The sequence below is a fragment of the Malurus melanocephalus genome, unplaced genomic scaffold (assembly GCF_030028575.1).
Source record: "Malurus melanocephalus ecotype Western Australia unplaced genomic scaffold, MMel_1.1 scaffold_367, whole genome shotgun sequence".
Taxonomy (NCBI): Eukaryota; Metazoa; Chordata; class Aves; order Passeriformes; family Maluridae; genus Malurus; species Malurus melanocephalus.
Window position 1 is genome coordinate 419,028 of NW_026623599.1, and position 18,585 is coordinate 437,612.

Below are 18,585 nucleotides of genomic sequence, written 5' to 3' on the forward strand. Positions count from 1 at the left end.
TTTGAAATTCAAGCTCAGATCTGAGGGCTGAACCACTGCAGTTTGAGCTGCATCATCCTTTATTGTAGCCAGCAGAATAAAAGCTGGTCTTTGTTGTGTCCCAAAGCAAGATGAAGGCAAGAGCTGAGGACTTCACATCAAAAAGTTATTCTTTGATGAATTTACTTTYTCATCCCATGCTGCCAGAGTGGTTTTGTTAGGCTTTTTTAAGTACCCTCATTGCAAACTAACATGCATTTATTAAAGGCTGTACCAGTGCAGCAGAATCACAGAAAATACTGTGTAAAAGAGACAACTTTCCCAAGTGTTCCTATAAAAGCAACATTGCCCCTCTTTTCAGAGTATAACCTGCATTAAATCAAATATAGCTGAATGTGGCCTAACCCACAGGCTGCTTAAACAGATAAAACAAGAAGAAAATAGATTCAAGCATCACTTTTTCAAGAAATTTATCAAATTAAGGGTTTCAAGGTTTGCTTTTTGTTCTCTGCACTTTCTCCAATGACACCTASAGCTCCATGAGCAGCTACCTGAGGTGTTAATGAGTGAACAGAGGAACTTCCCACACTTTTCTTTTTGTTTCTCTCAGAGCATGTTGCCATTCCAGGACACCACACTGACCTGAAGTTTGGTCAGTTTTTAAATGGGAGCTACAAGCGATTCAAATGTAACGAATTTGGGCACCTGCTCTTTGGTCCACAGCTCCACCCTCGCAGACTTTTTAATTTCATATCCATGCCAAAGGCAAGGCTCCTTGTCCTTCTGCTGTGCCATGAAAGGCCAACACTCAGAACCCTGGAAAAACAGTCTACAAGGAACAAAAAAGGAATAGAAATCAAGTTRTCTGCCCCTGAAAGGCAGAGCAGAGATACCAAACCATCTGTCTGCCCTTCCTACGGCAGCCCGACCCTCTCCTTGCCCCSAGTTGTGCATTCCTGTGGCCTCCCTCCTTCCACCACATCATGGAGTCAGGCAGAGTGAGGAGCTGATCCAGCAGAAAATTAATTCAGCAAAAAGAAATACACAAATGGTTAATAAAAAAAAACCCTTTTAAAAACAGAATCAGCTTCCTGACCTGTGTGTAAATGTTGGTACCGGCACTGGAGAGGGGTGGGGTTGCACAGCTGAAGGTCCAGGCTGGGGTGGGATGAGAAAACAAACATCTTTCTCAGGGGGAGCCTGGCTTTAAATCAGCTTAAATTGATCTAGAAACCACACCCTGGGCAGGAAAGAAATTTAGGCAAATACRTGCTTGGTGAAGAGCAGGTTAGTGCTGCTCCTCAGGAAGTACAAAAAACACCRGAGAGTTTGATCTTAACTGGGCAGCTGAGACACAACTGCTCAAGAATTGGTGTTTGCATCAGTGGGGAGCACTGGGAAGGAGATTTTGGAGCAGGGGGGATTTTGGAGCAGCCCCATCAGCACCAGCGAGTGTAGAAAGTGCTCTCCTGTTACCCAGGGTGGATGTGGCTCCACAACCTCTCTCCCCACTCTGTCCTCCTGTTCCTAAACATGTGTTAGGTCTGAGCTGAGAGTGGTGCTGGTTCCACCACTATTTCAATAGCACCGTGAGTCATTTCGATGTGATGCCTCAGTTTCCCTTTCCCTGTTATTAAGAGGTGCACATGCCTGGCTACAAACACATTAAATCATTCATCGTGTTTCCATGCAGCTTTTTGACTGGCAACCTGCTGTTCACACCAGGATTTTAAGGATAAAGAGCTAAAAGAAGTGCTGAATATCAGTTTCCAAGAGTTGCAGGATYTGGTGCTGGGTACAACTGGATACTGCTTGTCTGAAAATATTAGATGAACTATTTATCAAAAACTCTCCCCAAAARTGCTGACCTCCTTTATCCTCCACCCCTGTTCTTCCTCCTCTGCCCAAGGAATGAATCCTAATGTCAACTTAATGTACATATGTATGGTTTCTGAAGTTACCTCAGGCTTTATAAAGTGACCCAAATAAACCATCCTGACCTCCCCTTCTTTCCAAGTAAGATTTGGAAATCTACATTTGTTATCTGTTATTATTATTAATTACTGCTGCAACAGGCTTCTACCTGGGCTAATTGAGACTGGGGCTCCATTACTGCAGATGTTGCACTCACCGAGTTAAAAAGTCACTGCTTTAAGAAGCTGACAATCTCAAGCCAGTATCCCACAAAGGCACATACCAGGGAGCAGAAGGAAACGGGAAGGCAAAGGTGCAGGGCAATGGAATGGCATAAACCAGCCGTGTGCACAGGTTGATGGTTTAATTTCAAGTAAACRTTGCTGGTTTTGGGATTCCTACAGAATATCTCCCCCTTCGGATCTCTAACGCTTCTTCATTAACTCTCCTCGCTGCGAGCTGGAAAAAGTGACCCGAGGCTCTGTGCGCAGAGACTTACATGCGTGTCCACGTACGTGAATATATAATCATCGCGTTTTAAATTATTTAATGGTGTTGGTTCTGWCACGGACAGTCTCTTCTGATCTGTACTTCTTTAAAAGAATAAGAGTAGGCAGGGGGAAAAAGTGTGTACGCGTGCTTGTGCAGACAGCTGTACTCGCATCTCTAAAGTCTGTGGGAGTTTGGGCCCCTTCCTTACACATAAACCGCCCTCCCTCCTGGGGTGTCTTCTCCTTAATGACGTTCACGCTCATTTAGGCGCTCGGGACCGGCTCAGCCTCTCGCCCAGCCCGCAGCCTCCACAAACATCCTGAAAAGCAACCTGAGCAGCCGTCCCTCCTCGGGGCAGTTCCAGGGATTTTCTCTCCCGAGCGCTTTGGAGCGGGCGAGCGAGCGAGCGAGAGAGAGCGCTTGGGTTCTGCTGCCTGCTCCTCCCACCAGAGACACCCTCGGGCCGCTCCCCGCCGAGCCGCGCCGCTCACACGGCTCCGTGCGGGAACGCGGGCACAGCGCTCCGCTCGGCTCCCGCTGCCGGAGGAAGCGCCCCGGAGCCGCCGACCCGTCCATGGGCCGGTGCCGCTGAGCCGCCGCCGCCGCCTCCTCGGGCCATGAGCGGGCTGCGGCGCCTCCGCGGGGGCTGAGCGGGGGCCGCCGTCCGTCCGTGCCCCGCGCATGCCGGTGGCGGGGCGCGTCCCGCGGAGGGGCAGCCCCGCGCCCCCCGCGCCGCCCCGCAGCCGCAGCCGCCGCCGCTCCGCGATGCCGGTGGCGGGGCGAGGGCAGCCCGCCTCCTGGCTGCTGGTGCTGGGCGCCGCCGCGCCCGCCCTCTGGCTGCGCTGCGTGCTGGCCGACTTCACGGTGGACAACGAGGTGCACTCCAGCTTCATCCACCGGCGGCTGCGCGGCCCCGAGCGCCGCGAGATGCAGCGGGAGATCCTGTCCATCCTCGGCCTGCCGCACCGCCCGCGGCCGCACCTCCACGGCAAGCACAACTCGGCCCCCATGTTCATGCTGGACCTCTACAATGCCATGTCCGTGGAGGAGGGGGCGGCGGGGGCCGCCGCCGAGGACGGCGAGGGCTTCTCCTACCCCTACAAGCCCATCTTCAGCACCCAGGGGCCGCCCCTGGCCAGCCTGCAGGACAGCAACTTCCTCACCGAGGCTGACATGGTCATGAGCTTCGTCAACTTGGGTGAGTGCCGGTCTCGGCGGGGCAGGGACCGGGGCAACCGGGCAGGGAACCGCGCCGGGGGGAGGCTGGAGCGGGATCCTGGCCACCGACGGGAGGGCAGGGGCTGGTGGCGCAGGTTGCCCCGGCTGGGAGCTGTTTCCCARCGGGTCCGGCGGGTGACAGCCCACCGGGGCGAGGAAGGGCAGGTAGCGGCCCTTGGACAGGTGGCCGCTTTGCCAGGAGGTATTTGAGCAGCACCAGAGCGGGCTCTGACTTCCCATCACCGCGTTTGGGAGCTCCCTCCACGCTCCACGCACCCCGACACACCGAGGTCTTTGTCGTCTGCTCCCTTTGATAGTTGCTGCACTTSAGAAGTTGGAATTGCAGGTAGGAGTTAAACAGGAACGATTAGCGGGTCTGCTTCACATCCCACACGGCCGAGGAGGACACGGARCCCGGGCAGGAGCGGGGCACGGGTCCCGGTGCCGGGCTGGTGTTGGTGGGGATGCGGAGCCACCAGCGCTGCCGGGACGGATGGTTGGGATAGTTCCCTGCGGCATCCCAGCGCCGCGCTCCCTCGGCACATGTTTTCCTAATGGCTTGGGAGGGATTCCGTAGTAAATCCTTATTTACTCCTGCAGCTTTTCCTGTTGACCCCGGTTTATGCCGCTAACTCGCCTCTTTTCGCAAGCACATGTGGACGGGTTTATGCAAACGATACGAGAGTTGGCACGCTTTGTATGCGCCTCGCTAGGCCTCTCTAATTGGATGCCACGGCCCAATCTGATTTCTATTTGCTCGCTGTAGATTGCACACCCGTGTGGACTGACTTGGCCGGATTTGAGTAAAACATTGTCAGGGTGCGCATTCTATTTTAAATATATAATTATAGACCTGGCTCGCTCTATCTGTTTTTAGACCTCRTCACGTGCTGCTCTTAAACCACACACACACAGATTGGGTGCCTGCAAGTTCAAGGCAGAACCCGAACTGTATTTCCAAAAAAAGATCGGACTTTGTCCCAAACAAAGGGAAACGCAAAGTGTAAGAGGATCACACCTCTGGCACATAACCTGCCAGGAATTACAGACCCCCATCTCCAATAAATCCATTAACACCTTTAGGATGTCACTGTTCTGGACACTTCCACTGTCTGGAACTTGGGAGGCAACAAAGGTTAAATCACCACCTAAATCACCCCCACTCTAATCCCAGCGCTTTAAGTAACTTGAAAARATCAGCAGCTGTAAAGGCTCGGTGGCACACGTTAATAATTATTAGACACGGTAACCATCCCGGCACAATTCTTGCATGATAAGGAGCCACGGGACKCGGTGGGAGAGCTCGAGTTTGCCTGAGTTACACCTCCTTATTAACTGCCAGGAGCTTCACCGTGGGAAGCTCGGAATTACATCTGGCCCGGGGGCTGTGCTCTATCAGGGCTGGTGCTTTCCATTTGGAATTACAGTGTTTGTCTAGTCACTGCTGGATACTTAAGCCGATGAGCAATGATACATTTAAAATCAAATATTTGAGCAGTCAAAAGTACCAATGGCAGTCAAATATTTGACTTTCAAGATAAGGGTGACCTCGCTGTTCTCCGTGGTTCTTGGGTCCTACATCGTGCGCAGCTGAGTGCAAGGAGAGCAGAAGGCAAAAGATGTTAAAATAACAAGAGCGAAATTCACGCTTCCCTTTCAATTTCAGTAGAGAGGAAGCAACCTTATGAAATGTGTAAGTACATGATGGCAGGGAGTCTAGCTCTGCTCCTCAGGTATAGTAATTTACTGAATCATCAGTGAAACTGCAGCACGTTTCTGATGTAAGGAAGAGTYTCACCCCACGGAAGAGTTATAAGAAAGAATTAATGTTCATGACTATTTTGAATACAAAGGAGCGGAATCAATCTGTAGATGTGAAATAAAAATTACATTTTGGCTATATCTGTGTCTACCTTTTCATACAAAGGTTTCACCTGTATGAGACATAAACCCTGGAAAATCGACATCCCGATGGGGCGTGATGTCTGGAGTGGATATATTCATTCATTTCAACCTGCCAGGGTTTGTAGTCAGCTCAGAAATCCAAGAGTGYTCTTTATGCAAAAACCTAAATGATMATTTTATTTAATCGCTGCCAGCATGGTCAGGGGGTAGTAAGAGCCCAATCAAAAYCCAGTGTTTTTAAGGACAGGTGGAATTACTACCAGCCAGGCACATTTTGGAGGTTTATCCACGCTGTTTTGTTCCCTTGTCAACAGTGCATGCCAGGACGAGTTTAAAAAGGACATAGATCTATARTAGCTTTCTTCATCACCGTGCACACCTTTCATCCCATTATAGTCATTGCTCTTTCATCTTATAGGACAAAGACAGGCTTGTTTATGGAGGTTTTAATGAATTAGAGCAGCCACTCACTCCGTATATAATCAARCACAACACCTGCTTTGAGACGTACAGTTTTCTATGACGTTCAGGGAAAATTAGAAGATCTATTGTAGAACTGAATTTTTCCRGAGACTTTCTACAAAGATCCCTTTTAAAGGAGAGCTGAATTCCTAAATGCAGGCTGTAGTAAACTGTGTCCTACTTTTGTAAGAGATACCCTGTGAGCGTTGCGTTTCACAGGTAGGCTTTTATTACTATATCAGAGCCATCACAATGAGGAAGTGTCACAGCAAAAATAAAGTTTCATTTTAGCAGGGAGGAAGTAAAAGCGAGTAAAGAAATAGTGTTTTAAAATTTCAGTGAATAAAAAATGTCAATTCCAGGCTTCCAAATGTTAATCTAAAAAAGCATCTTTTTGCCTTGTTCATATTCCATCCATGTAGTGTACAACTGTAGAGGGAATAATATTTTTTWAAAAAATACATCRCAAGATTTACCAGGCTACATGGTAAAAACCCCAACAACAAACCCCCCACACATTGATTTCTATGGAGATACTGTATATATTTATTCCAGAGRATTTATGCTGGGTATTGGTAGGGAGGAGCCAGAATACAGGTGCTCCGTTTTAGGGAGATTTGTACCAAGTAAAGTTTTACTTACTGTAAAATCCTGACAACTAATTAGATTTAGATTTATAACCAGTTCATTTACAGGCTACATTTTGCCTTAGCTTACACCTGTGCTAAGATGAATGGGGAATGGAGTTGTGTCAAGAATGAAGTTATATGTAAATTAAAAGAGAATTTAGCCACAGTGGTCTGACTAAGTCAGCCAGTTAATTGCTGGCTAATTTTGTAAAATTTATTACTGCAATTTCAGCATTCAGAATTTCAGTTCAGATCCTGTCCAAGTACAGTTTATAAACTGATCCATTTTAGGCACTGAAAAAACGCAAAGCATTTTTTTGCACAAGTTTAATTTCAAGTTTATAAACAGCAGCTAAGGAGTAAACATCCTCTGGATGACTTAGACCTTCTCTTCTAAAAATAATTACGTTGTCCTTATGCCGGTAAAYTTGCCTCGGTAAACAGACTTGCTTAGAATATTTTTAAAAGAGTCAGCACAAGTGCTACGCAATTTGTTAATTTGTCTCGTGGTTGATTATAAAATGAACAACATTGTTTAATCCTGGCAAAAACGAAGTGGGGGGGGAATTAGTCATTCTTGGAAGGAGCACTTGAAAGTGGCTTTTGTTAATATAAATCAAGAAGCTGAAGAGCCCCCAAGTTTCCTTTTATTTCATACCATCTGGCTATCCTTTTTGTTGACAAGTGTTTGGCATAGAGAACCATCTCTTTGCCCTTTAATAACAGGCTTTAACACTGTAGGGTATTAGAAAAAGATTCTATAACAGTTAAAAAATTTCCTTCGGGGAATACTTTATAAAGTGAGCACGGGCTGCAGGCATTTGCAGCTGTAACCTGGCTTGTGTTAAAATTTGGAAGGGGCTGCCTTGCATTCCAGCTCACTACAGGCCTTCATTGGTGTACAGCCAAAGGTTAATATAGATGTCACACAGTTTTTCTTTGGAGAGCCTCAGATATAAGAGTACGCGTACAGCTGTGTTTTTAGTAACCCTTTCATAATCGCTTCTTTTAAACCTCATTTTCCTGCTTATATAAATCAAAGATTCTCAAGGATATTTGACCTGGATTTGAACTTATTTGATCTTYGCATATTTCCCACTTGAAACAAAGCAGATTAAAAGTTAGCCCTGGGTGCCTGGTCCCGATCACATGGTTTGTCCATACATTAGGCCAAACCCTTGGCTTTTTTTTTATTTTTTTTTTTTTTCTCCTCGTCCACCTAATGCTGTTAAAAGCTCTCAAGCCTGAACAGGTTCATCCCATAATTGTTTTGGGCAGTGTGGATATGTGCAGCACGTGGTGGTGTAACATTGGCTAAGGCAGAAATCTTGCAGCAAAGTAAAAGTGTAAAGGACACTGACTGTGCAGCAAGTGACCAGCAGGTATTTTCTGAACACACCCATCCCAGAGAGAATTTAATTGATTTTCAAATTTCCAGATGAAAAATGGCAAAGCAGGACAGGAACTATTTACCTCTGCTGGTAGCAGAGAAAGGAACAGCCAAGGAGAGACATCCTTACGCAGGAAAAAGGATTTGGAAATTATCCCCATCCACCTTCACGCGGCTGATTTATCCCAGAGCGGGGTCTTTCCTCAATTCCCACACAGGCTGTGCTGGGGAGCTGAATCCCCCTCTGTGAGCTGCGCTTTAGAAGCCAAAACACAMGGGTTTTTAAAGGGCTTTGAAGGGGACAAGCCTTGCTGGCCAGGTCTTGTGATGCCGGTAACAGGAGTTGGGCACCAGTGGAGYGTGCAGGACCTGCTCCCGCCCGTGCCCCGGTTGTGCCGTGCCTGTGCCCGTGTCTGTGTGTCCCTGTGAGTGTGTGGGTGTCCCAAAATTTCCCCTGCAAAGGAGCTTTAATGGTCTCTGGACGGGCAGCACCAATCCAGGCGCTGCATTCCCTGGAAATCAGCCCGAAACGCRTTTTCGGGTCGGCGGGGAGAGAGACGTGTGAGAGAAGGTTACACAAGTGGTTGGAAACATTAATTAAAAAAAAGATTATAACTATTAAAGCCCAGTCAGAGCTGTTGACAGGCTCCTTTTAAATGGGACACTGTGATGTTTTAGTTTAATACATTCTGGCAGTGTCACCGGGGTTAAGGCTAATACTGGGATGTGTGGATCCTGTCATGTTATTGTCAGGAGGAATGCAGGGATTAGGTTTGAGAGTGGTGGTGGGTGAGTGCTGCAGCTGTGTACACTTATTATAAAAGATTTAAGTCCCACTGGTAAAATCAATATATTAAATTGCAAGAGCCCCTGGTTTTAATTAGTTTAAATCAAATATACGGTTAGTGCCATTAGGGCTGCTATCCTTGAACCAAGTGAGGAAATGCTAATATTTATATGGAAACTGTTAATTTGTGGTTAAAATGATAACACATTTARTTTTATGCCTCTAAATTGTCCAAAGTGGATGAAAACCAGTGAGAAATTGCAAGGATGGATGAAGTCATCAGAGCAAGAGCACAAATAAGCAAATGTTGATARCATGCCAGATAAAGAGACTACCTGTTGATATACAGAATTAAGAGACCGTGATATTTTAAACCCTTTCCAGTCCTCCTCTCTAGGGCCTACATCAAAGYATTACATGAATTAACTACATAAATATTAAAAATACATACCTTTATTATATATAAATAAAATATGCTGTTTTATATATATATATATGTGTTTCTTCTCCAAATGGAAGAAACTTCTAAAGAAACGAGAGAGCTGCTTAAATTAGTTTCAGGATGAAGATTTTCCTTCACAACTGTTTGAAATAAACGAGACTACACACAAGGACTAATCACATGGATAAAGTTCTGCACATGCTTAAGTCTGGAAAAATGGAAACCCCAGAGAAAATTCTTGGCTAGGTCTTCATTTGGTGTAAATTGTCAAATTTCTACTGAAGCTGGCCCTGTGGTCTCATTTATACAACTCTACGTCCAAAGTAATTCCCATAAAGTCCCTCTTGATTTACACCAGCACCGCTGAGAGCAGAATTGGGCCAAAGAAGTGCCCCTGTGTTGAAATAATGAGCATGCAGTAGTTTGTGCTMGGGCTTCACAGAGTTTTCTCTCCTAATCTTGAAATTGTTTCTGAGGGAAGTTTCCTTTGCTGCAAACAATCAAAACATGAACCAGCTCCCATTAGTCACTGTTTATCATTATTAGCCCGATCCATGTTGTTGCACTACAGCTGAATTCCCACCCTCGCAACAAACAGAATTTAGCAAATAATGTTTGACAAAAATGTGAAACTGATATTTCTTAACACAAGACATATTTCATACGGAGAAACTTCGGTGCTGAAAGATTCCTGGTATCAAAATATCTGAATCATAGTACAAATAAACAGTGCCTTGTAAAGACTGTGGGGCCAAATTCCGTGCTGGAGTAATTCCACTGAAGTCAGTGGAAATGTGCCAGGAGATAAACTGCCATCTAGATTTTTTTGGTGTTGAAGATTTTGTCAGTAAAAATCTTTGCTACAARAAAGGTTGCAGGTAGCAAAGTTTGAACTGATTTCAATTCAAAAAGCCCTCTTGGAAATCCTTTTTTTTTTTTTTTTAAATTTATAAGGACTACAAAGTTTGCTGAGCCCCCCTTTATTTGGGTATCTGTTCTACAATTCCATTATTTATCCATAAATATACCTGATTTTCCAACACATAAGATAAAAACCATCAAGGGTATAATCCCCACCACATTATGCCTCACTCCTTTTTAAACATTTGTGTCATCTACATCTCARAATCAGTGAAAATCCTTCATGATCCAGCCTGAGTGGATCGAATTAATGGCAACTTTGAGAATACAAGTTTGAGTGTAATTGCTTTATTGTTTTGGAACCGAGATGCTTACAATCCAGTTCCTGTGCAAACATGTTGAACGTGTGTTAATGTGTTTCAAAACCAGACCCTCTCTGCAAAATTCTGCTTTTCATTAATTGACATCAGTAGCATGGTACAGTATTTCAAAGCACTGGCCAAGTATAAACTGTGTTTCTAATTTCCTTACTTTCCTGTGTTTGGAATGCCAATGTTAATTTGTTCCCATGGAAGAGTGAGAGCTGCCAACCACAGTTTTATATAAATGGCTTTACAGAGCAGGGCTGCCAACATTAAATGATACTTAGGAATTTTCATGACATTTTGTATTTAATGCTGTGTGTGTGTGAGAGAGAGAAATTGAGGGAGATGTATGGGATGTTGAACAGCACAAGCTAKGATGATCAAGGCAAATGTTTGAAAAAATTTGGCCTTTGAGGAACTGTTACTTAATGTTTCTTCTCATTTAAGAATTTTTAAATAATCTGTCAGATATTACGTAGCAATTTCCCTAGAAAAAAAAAGCTATTTTGTAGGGAACTTTGTTGCTAATGATCCAAACAACTTTTCCACTAATGATCCAAACAACTTTCCCCCCACCCCAATAATTTTAGTTATTTATTAATAGATGAGCAGATGGACTTTAGTTTATGTTGTTCCTCTGATCATTCTGAACTAGTTTGTAAGACTGTGATATAACTCAACGTGAGAAAATGTAAAAGCAGAAAGAGCTGCCACAACTAAGGAACAGGGGGATTAACTGATTTTGGTTAAACTGCCAACAAGTAATTTTTCTTTAGAAGAATAGGAGCAGCTAGATAAAATCATTTGCTTTTCTTAAAGAAAATCAASTATAATCATAGTATCTTTAGTGGTATGCCTGCCTTTGTACATAAACCAAATGTGAAGTTCCCTTTAAACAAAGTTTATTTTAAACTGATGATGGTAATAACAAAGTCTGTTTATATATTTCTCCCTTTATTCCTGGAAGATATTCAAAATACAAATTGTTCATGTTTCAGTGGATTCCTCTTAATGAGTGCTATGGTTTATCTCTCCATTTCCCCAGTTTATTGGAACAGGTGCAGTGTCTGCCATCTGTGCCAGCCCTGTGCTATACCAACAAACAAAGTGTTGTTTTGGTTCACTGCCTTTAAAAGTCTCCTGAGAGTAAAGAAATGAAAGAGAAAGAATTTAGAAAGTGCCTAGAGAAGGAAAGGCACTCCAAGTAATGTGCTTTGTCACTCAAGTCTTCCCGTAAATTACCTTCAACTATTTCTAAACTGTTTGAAAAATATTATCCGTGGAGGATTAAGTTTCTGTTGCATCTCGGAGGTCCCACGCTATTCTTTATCATCTTTATCCTACCACAGTAGCTTCCAAGTCAGAGTCTTTTGTTGTCAAGTCGAATTAAATTTTACAGGAGTWAAAACTCATTTTTCCTTCTCTTAAAGTGGAAGAACTGTGAGCTTTTTTTTTTTTTCTCAGTGTTTCTGCTTCCACATCATTTAAGAGATAGTGCAAATAGCCATCCACGTTTAAACAAGATTACGTTGTAATTAGACAGACAAACTCATAATTATTTAAGGGCTAAACCAACAACAACAACCCTTTCAGGTTCATTTTGACAGTGTTTATCCAGTGTATCTGGAAAGGCTTACAATTAAAGTGCCTGAAGGGTGGGGATGAGGTTTTTCAGCATGCAGTCAGTGCTATCGGGTCCACCTGGCCTGGGAAACTATGCAGGCTTTGTAGTGGAGAAAATCCTTTAACTTAGATCTTCATGGCAAGCTTTTAAAAGCTGCCTTCCTTTAAAAAAAGGAACAAACAAGGAAAAGGAGGGGAGAGGGAAAGCTCAGCTTCCCCTAAGCGATAATTAAACCGAGCAAGAGCCCTTCAGGCTCTCAGTGATGGGGGAGCACCACAGTGCTGATGGGACGATAATCCTGCAGAGCATCCCTGTGGAAGGTTTTATCTACTGTACACAACTGGGAAATCTCTCAGAACATCCCAGTCTAAGGTTTTCCCTGCTGTACACAATTGGGAAATCTTGCAGAGCATCCCAGTCTAAGTTTTCCCCACTGTACATAACTGGGAAATCCCTCAGAGCATCCCTGTGTAAGGTTTTCCCCACTGAACACAACTGGGAAATGATACAGAGCATCCCTGTGTAAGGTTTCCCTGTTGAACACAACTGAGAAATCCTCAGAACATCCCAGTCTAAGTTTTTCCCCGTTGAACACAACTGGAAAATCATGCAGAACATCTCTGTGTAAAGTTTCCCCAYTGAGCACAACTGGGAAATCTCTCAGAACATCCCAGTCTAAGTTTTTCCCCGTTGAACACAACTGCCTTTCGGATGAGCAGAAGTTCTTTTGTATCCATATTTTAACAAATTATTTATGTAACAAAATCATCTGTAATGCCATGAGTGATAACCAATCATCACTAACAGGAATCCATTCCTAATGGTGTTTCTTCTGTCCCCATGCTCGATGCCATCAAGCTGCTCTTCCCCTGGTTCTCAAGGTTAAAACTCATTGCTTCCATCACTAAAAATATTCTGAGCAATTCAATCTCACTACTTTTATTTGTTTATTACTCTGCAGTCATTATAATCCCACAGGGACTTTTTAGATGTTAATAAAGAGTACTGCACATCACTTTTCCTGAAGCTTGTGTGGCACTATAAACATCATGCTGAGTTTTAAGTTCCCCTTTCTGACCATATCCTTAAAAAATCCAGCATTTGTTAAGAGAATGGAGGGGATTTTTTTAATTTTCTTCTTAACRAAAAGAAATAAAAGGGGGCAAATAAAGAAGTAACTTTAGCCTCACAATCTGCTAGCTACATAAAGCAGTAAATGTTCAGCTGAGGCAGGGAAAAACCAGAACTGCTAGAGAGTTGTTGTTTCCTTTTGGAGGAAACAATAAATGTGCCCACTTGTATTTTAACAACATGACTACTGGGCCCCCTAATTACACAAATATACTTGTAATAAATTGCAGAAGAGAAGAGCTGAAAAAGAATCATTCAGCACAGATCTTGTCCTCCGCTCAAAAAGAAGCTTTTGGRTAACCACTCTTAAATCTTGGCCCAAATCAGGAGATGAAGATATTTCAGCACTGTGTGATGAATCATTTGTCTCCTGAGACAGGTGAAAAGGAGAAGCAAATCAGACATGTGGTGTAAAACTTCCCTCATTGGTGTGGACACAACTTTGACCTCTGAATACAACAGTTCCTGCARTCCATGGCATGCAGTGTAATTAAATTACCCGAATATTAGAGTCCACATCCACGGAAATCCCTGACGGTTCTGCTGAGTTAAARCCCGACACAGGGAATGCAGAAACACAAGGGGAAATCCAGAACCACGCAGAAATGCATTCCCAAAGATTTCTGTAGCAAACAGAAACTGTCATTTTGCTCATTAATCCASGGCTGGGAGATGAGAGCTGCTCCACTGAAAGCAGAGGAGGGGGATAAACCCAAGCAGTGTCTGATGCACTGAAAATCTTTCCTYCTGGGCTGGCAGCTGTGGTCCAGCGGGTGAGCAGTGTTTGGGAGGCAGAAAACCGAGCTGGAGGAGATTTCTCAGTGCCCCTGCTCCTCCAGAGAGCTTTCACAGCCCCCCACTCTCCTTTCTGGGCTGTTTTYACCCCTTGCATGCTGCAGGACGAGAGCTGCGTTCCATCAGTTCACAGGGACAGATTTCAGCAGCTGATCTTTTACCCCTCAACTGCAATTGCAAAATTGCGTTTGAAGAGGCACAAAAACCAAAACAAACCAGAAAATGCTGTTGTTAGGGGCTGACTCAGGAGGCTGGGATGGCCCAGCCCTAGCAGAGGCTCAGAGTCAGGAATCCAGCAGGGCTGTGGTATGCAGGGCTAGGTGCTGCTGATGTCACTGATGGGCTTATCTTGTACCAAAAGAAAATTCCTCTTGTATAATGGGGATCGTGGGTGGGAATTAAAGTGCAAATAAATCTTTGCCTCACCTTCAGATGCCGTTATGCCTGAGGCATGGGCCACCAACGTTTAAAGTGTAAAGGGGACAGACATATGCACATTCTCTATGCACGAATATATTCCTGTTTATCTTCCTGAGGACATTGCTGAAATAACAGTTTAAACTTGCCATCACACTGAGGCACCAACATTTTACATCTGCCAACAGGAATACACRTGGATGTCAGCAGCTCACAGTTCTTTAATATTCATGGCTTTCAGGGCTGTATAGAGTTAATAAAAAAATAAACAGCCGCTTGCCTATTTCTCAATAAAACAAATGTGCTGCACAGGAAATATTCCTAGAAAGCAAAAAGCTCCTAAGGATAAAGTTTAAATCCCATCACAGGTTGAGAGACAGTGAGAGGACATGTGGTGCTGGCAGGAAGGGTCATTCCARGCAGTGACCTCCTCTCCAGGTCCCCTGTCCCAATCCCAGTGCCCCACCTGAGCTCTGCTCTCTTGGCAGCACAGAGGAAACATGATGATCTCAAACAAAAATGTGAACTAGGTCACAAAGTCGCACTTGCACGAGGAAGGGCACTCCACAGTGTGTCTTTGTAAGCAAGAACTGAAGTTTCTAATGGTTATTTTCCCAAACATCCCTGCAGACACTTCATTTCTGTATAATAATTATAAAGTGTGTTAATACCACTGGACCTCCCAGGCACAGAACACCTGAGAAGCAGGCAATGGTTGTGGCAGCCTGGGTGCAAGGAGAGCACTGCTCTGGCAGGGATCTCCCCTCTGGGGCAGCAGGATCTTTCCCCTCAATAGTTTGCTGTCCCCTAAACTCCCAGCTCATGCCTGGCCTGGAGCTGCAGATGTTTTTTAGTGCTCAGAAAAGCTGGAAGGGCCCAGCTGGCCRTGGTCTTGGGGCACAGCTCTGTGTATACATTCCAAGCTGAGATTTTGCTCATCGCAATCAAAGGCTCAGATCCTTATCTGGTAACCCCATGCCTGATATTGGCTATTTATTTTATAATATCCCCCAAACTGCTCTCTCAACAAAACCAGAATCTGGGATTTCAGCTGAGAAATCCAGCTGAAGTGCTGTGGGTTCAAACCTGGGAAACTGGTTTTTGAATTATTTTCCTTTAATGCCAGTGAACCACAAGAAAGGCTGGATTCCCTGGCAGTGCTGCTCCTGGGRAGCCCGTGCAGGTGTAGGCTCACACTGCTCCGTGTTTGGGGGATGCTGGAACTGTTGTGGCAATAGGATATTAAAGGAGGATTAATTAGATTGATGCTATTTGTTTGTGCAGCTGTTCAGAAGATGAAAGGAGGTCTAATGCAAACGAAATGAAGGAGCCTTCGGAGGGCAATGTCCAGTCACTTCYCTGCTCGTGTCCCTCAGCGCAGCTGGTGCAGAAATGGGCACATTCCTTTGGCAAAAATGAGGCATTTGAAGATTCCATCAGCTGAGCTTTCTCTTTCAAGTGTTGCCAGTAGATGCACAATATATACATGTGCTTTTAAAAGACTTTTATTTTGAACTCAAGATGTGAATCTATGGCATTAAGAAAAGCAGAACAATCCTTTATTTAGCTGCACCTGCACCTTAATGCCTAATGAGTTTAGTCTGATGGAATCCAGACCTCAGGAAGGATTATAAATTCTCATTTGATTTCATTTATTTCTAAAATACCTTAAACCAGCTGTACCAGTCCAGAATCCAGTCCTTCTTTCTCTATCAGTTTTGCAAGTGTTGCTGAATCTTTTGCTGTCTTAAGTAACTTTATGCTTTATAATGACACAGCAATAGAAATAAGAAACAGAGCAGCTTGGAAAAACTCCTGCAGTAGAAGATAATTAGCATATGAACTTAAAAGCATCGGATTATGAGCAGAACTTCCATAAAGTTCTTTTGGTCCTGGAAGGAAGATTTGGAACTGTCTCTCCAGGCACCAGAGATACCTTTAACCACTTCTGTCTATTTTGTATAAACACATCAGCAATGCTCAGGCAGTGAGTGACCTTCCCAAGATTTCTGACTCAGGCTGTTTACCATGAACAGTGTCTAATTTATCAAATACATTTACAACATCATATTTGTCTTAAATGCAAGGGGAAGGTTTGATCCTGTTGCGTGTCTGCGTGATCAAATCATTGCATTGAAGATTTCACGATTTGGTGTTCATTTGCATTCCCTCTGCTCATGCCACTGGCATCTCGAGGTGCTCCCAGCACTCTCCCATCTTCCTGCAGGGGTGTTTAATCCTCCCTTTGTGGGTTTTTCTCCCTATTTTAGGATTTTCCTGTAGCTCTCACTGCCCCGTATCTCCCCTGGCTGAATACACTTCATTTCTGAGCAGATCTGTTCAGCCCCTTGTCTCCCTGCTGGGGCTGGGGCTGTTTCCATGTGCTCAGTGCTGTGTGCACAGACAGTCAGAGCAGCCTGCTGGTTTTTGCATCAGTGAGGTTTTCAGAGCTGCTCRGGCTCAGAGCAGGTTGCAGGAAGCACCTGGGGCCCCATTTGTCGAGTGGCTGGAATGGGGGATTCTTTCTCTCACTRAACCCTATTGCCACTTGATTTTCTCCCTCTTTGTGCTCTGCAGCCTCTTCTCCCTTGAGACACCCCTGGCCCTGCTTTCCCCTCCTCCAGATCTCCCTTTTTCTGTGTTCTGGCTGCCACCTCAGCCTGATCCCCRCTGTGATTCCTCCCCAGACTGCCGCTATCTCCATGACCCTTGGATGCACTGGCAAAATGTGTGACTTTGAATTCACACCTGAGGCTGGCACAGCTTCCCTGGGATCCCCCAGCCCCGGGAAAAAAAACCRTGCTGTGCCCTCAATTGCACAGAGCAGAATGCAAAAATCATCTCTGCTCAGAGGGGGAAAAGAAAAATGTGCTCCTGCATCTCCACACAGCTCCCACAGCTGCACRCAGAGGATTTAGGGCTTAGGGGATGTGTTAGACAGCAGCATGGCTCTGCTCTCTGCTGGGTTATTCCCTGCTGTGCTGAGAAAAGAAAGCAGAGCAGTGATGAGCTTCTGCCTGTGCTTTTTTTGCTCGCTGCTCAGTGTGACTCCAGGGGTGTTGCTGGAGCAGGGGGTAGAGAGGAGGCTGCTTTTGGGGGGCTGTGCACCCASCTCAGCCTGTCCCCTGCACCCRCAGYCCTGCAGGGAGCTGCAGGAGCCCCTGGCTYGGAGCTGCTGCCCGGGTACATCCCATCCTTCAGGAACACAGAGACACAGCAGCCTGCTCTGTTGGGGAAATGCCAGCCTCAATTCACTCTGCTCCAGGTGCCAGGGTGAGAGATTGGGGCATTTCTGGTGCCCACAGCACTGGGTGGTTGGCAGGACACAGGAGGAGCCATGTTCTGCAGCATCACCACAGCTCCAGTTTGTCCCTCCAGGAAAAAAGGCACCCAGGAGGTGCTGGGAACAGAGAGCTGCTGGGGCACATCTGCACCATCCTGGGCTCCCCCTTTGCTGTGAAAGGAGGAAGAGAAACAAGGATTGAGACCCTGGTGAGGAAGGCCCTGCAGGAGATTTCCTAATAGTGAATTCCTGGAAGAYGAAGGTAGAAATAGGAGTTTGTCAAAAGGAACAGCTTTGTGAACTCCCATTTTTTTTTCTTTCCGCTGTCATCCCCCCAGTTCTCCATTCCCTCACACCCCTCAAATCCCACAGCAATGCTCAGTGTGTTACAGCAGCTGCAGATGGATTGCAGCTCCATGTGCTGCCGTGTTTCCCGTGACAGGGCTGTGAATAAGGTATTCTGGAGAAACACAGCCCTTCCCTGCTTATTTAACTTTGCTTTCCCCAGATGCACACACAGACACAGCWAACAGCCCCGGGAGTCACACCACCATCAGTCTGTTTACTATTAGGAGGGTTTGGTGCTCGCAGAGCAGTCCCACGTGTAAATTTTTCACAATACCTTTCATCCCGTCTGGCTCTGCTTTCAGCACAGAAACCACAGCGGGTACCCATCAGGACACACTYGGGAGAGAAAATGGATTACCTGTGCATAACCTGCACTGATATTTCATGGATGTTCTTTAAGAAGGAATGGTTTTACCATCCAGCATTGCCTGGAAGTGTCTGCAGAGAGATCCTGGCAGGGATTGTCTGCAAGTTCAGAAGGCAGCGTGCACTGCTTCCTCCTTTGCCATCTGCCATTCTTAGGAATTCTGACTCAAAAGCCTC

General features: G+C 45.2%; 1 protein-coding gene across 1 annotated transcript in view; it reads left to right on the forward strand.

Annotated features, from left to right (window-relative positions):
• The first annotated feature begins 2,672 nt into the window (after positions 1 to 2,672).
• BMP7 (bone morphogenetic protein 7) overlaps positions 2,673 to 18,585 on the forward strand; it is a 40,026-nt gene continuing 24,113 nt past the window's right edge. The window contains exon 1 of the mRNA XM_057378603.1: positions 2,673 to 3,583. Within this exon, the coding sequence (XP_057234586.1) occupies positions 3,067 to 3,583 (517 nt within the window). The 5' untranslated portion in view covers positions 2,673 to 3,066. The remainder of the gene's footprint in view (positions 3,584 to 18,585) is intronic.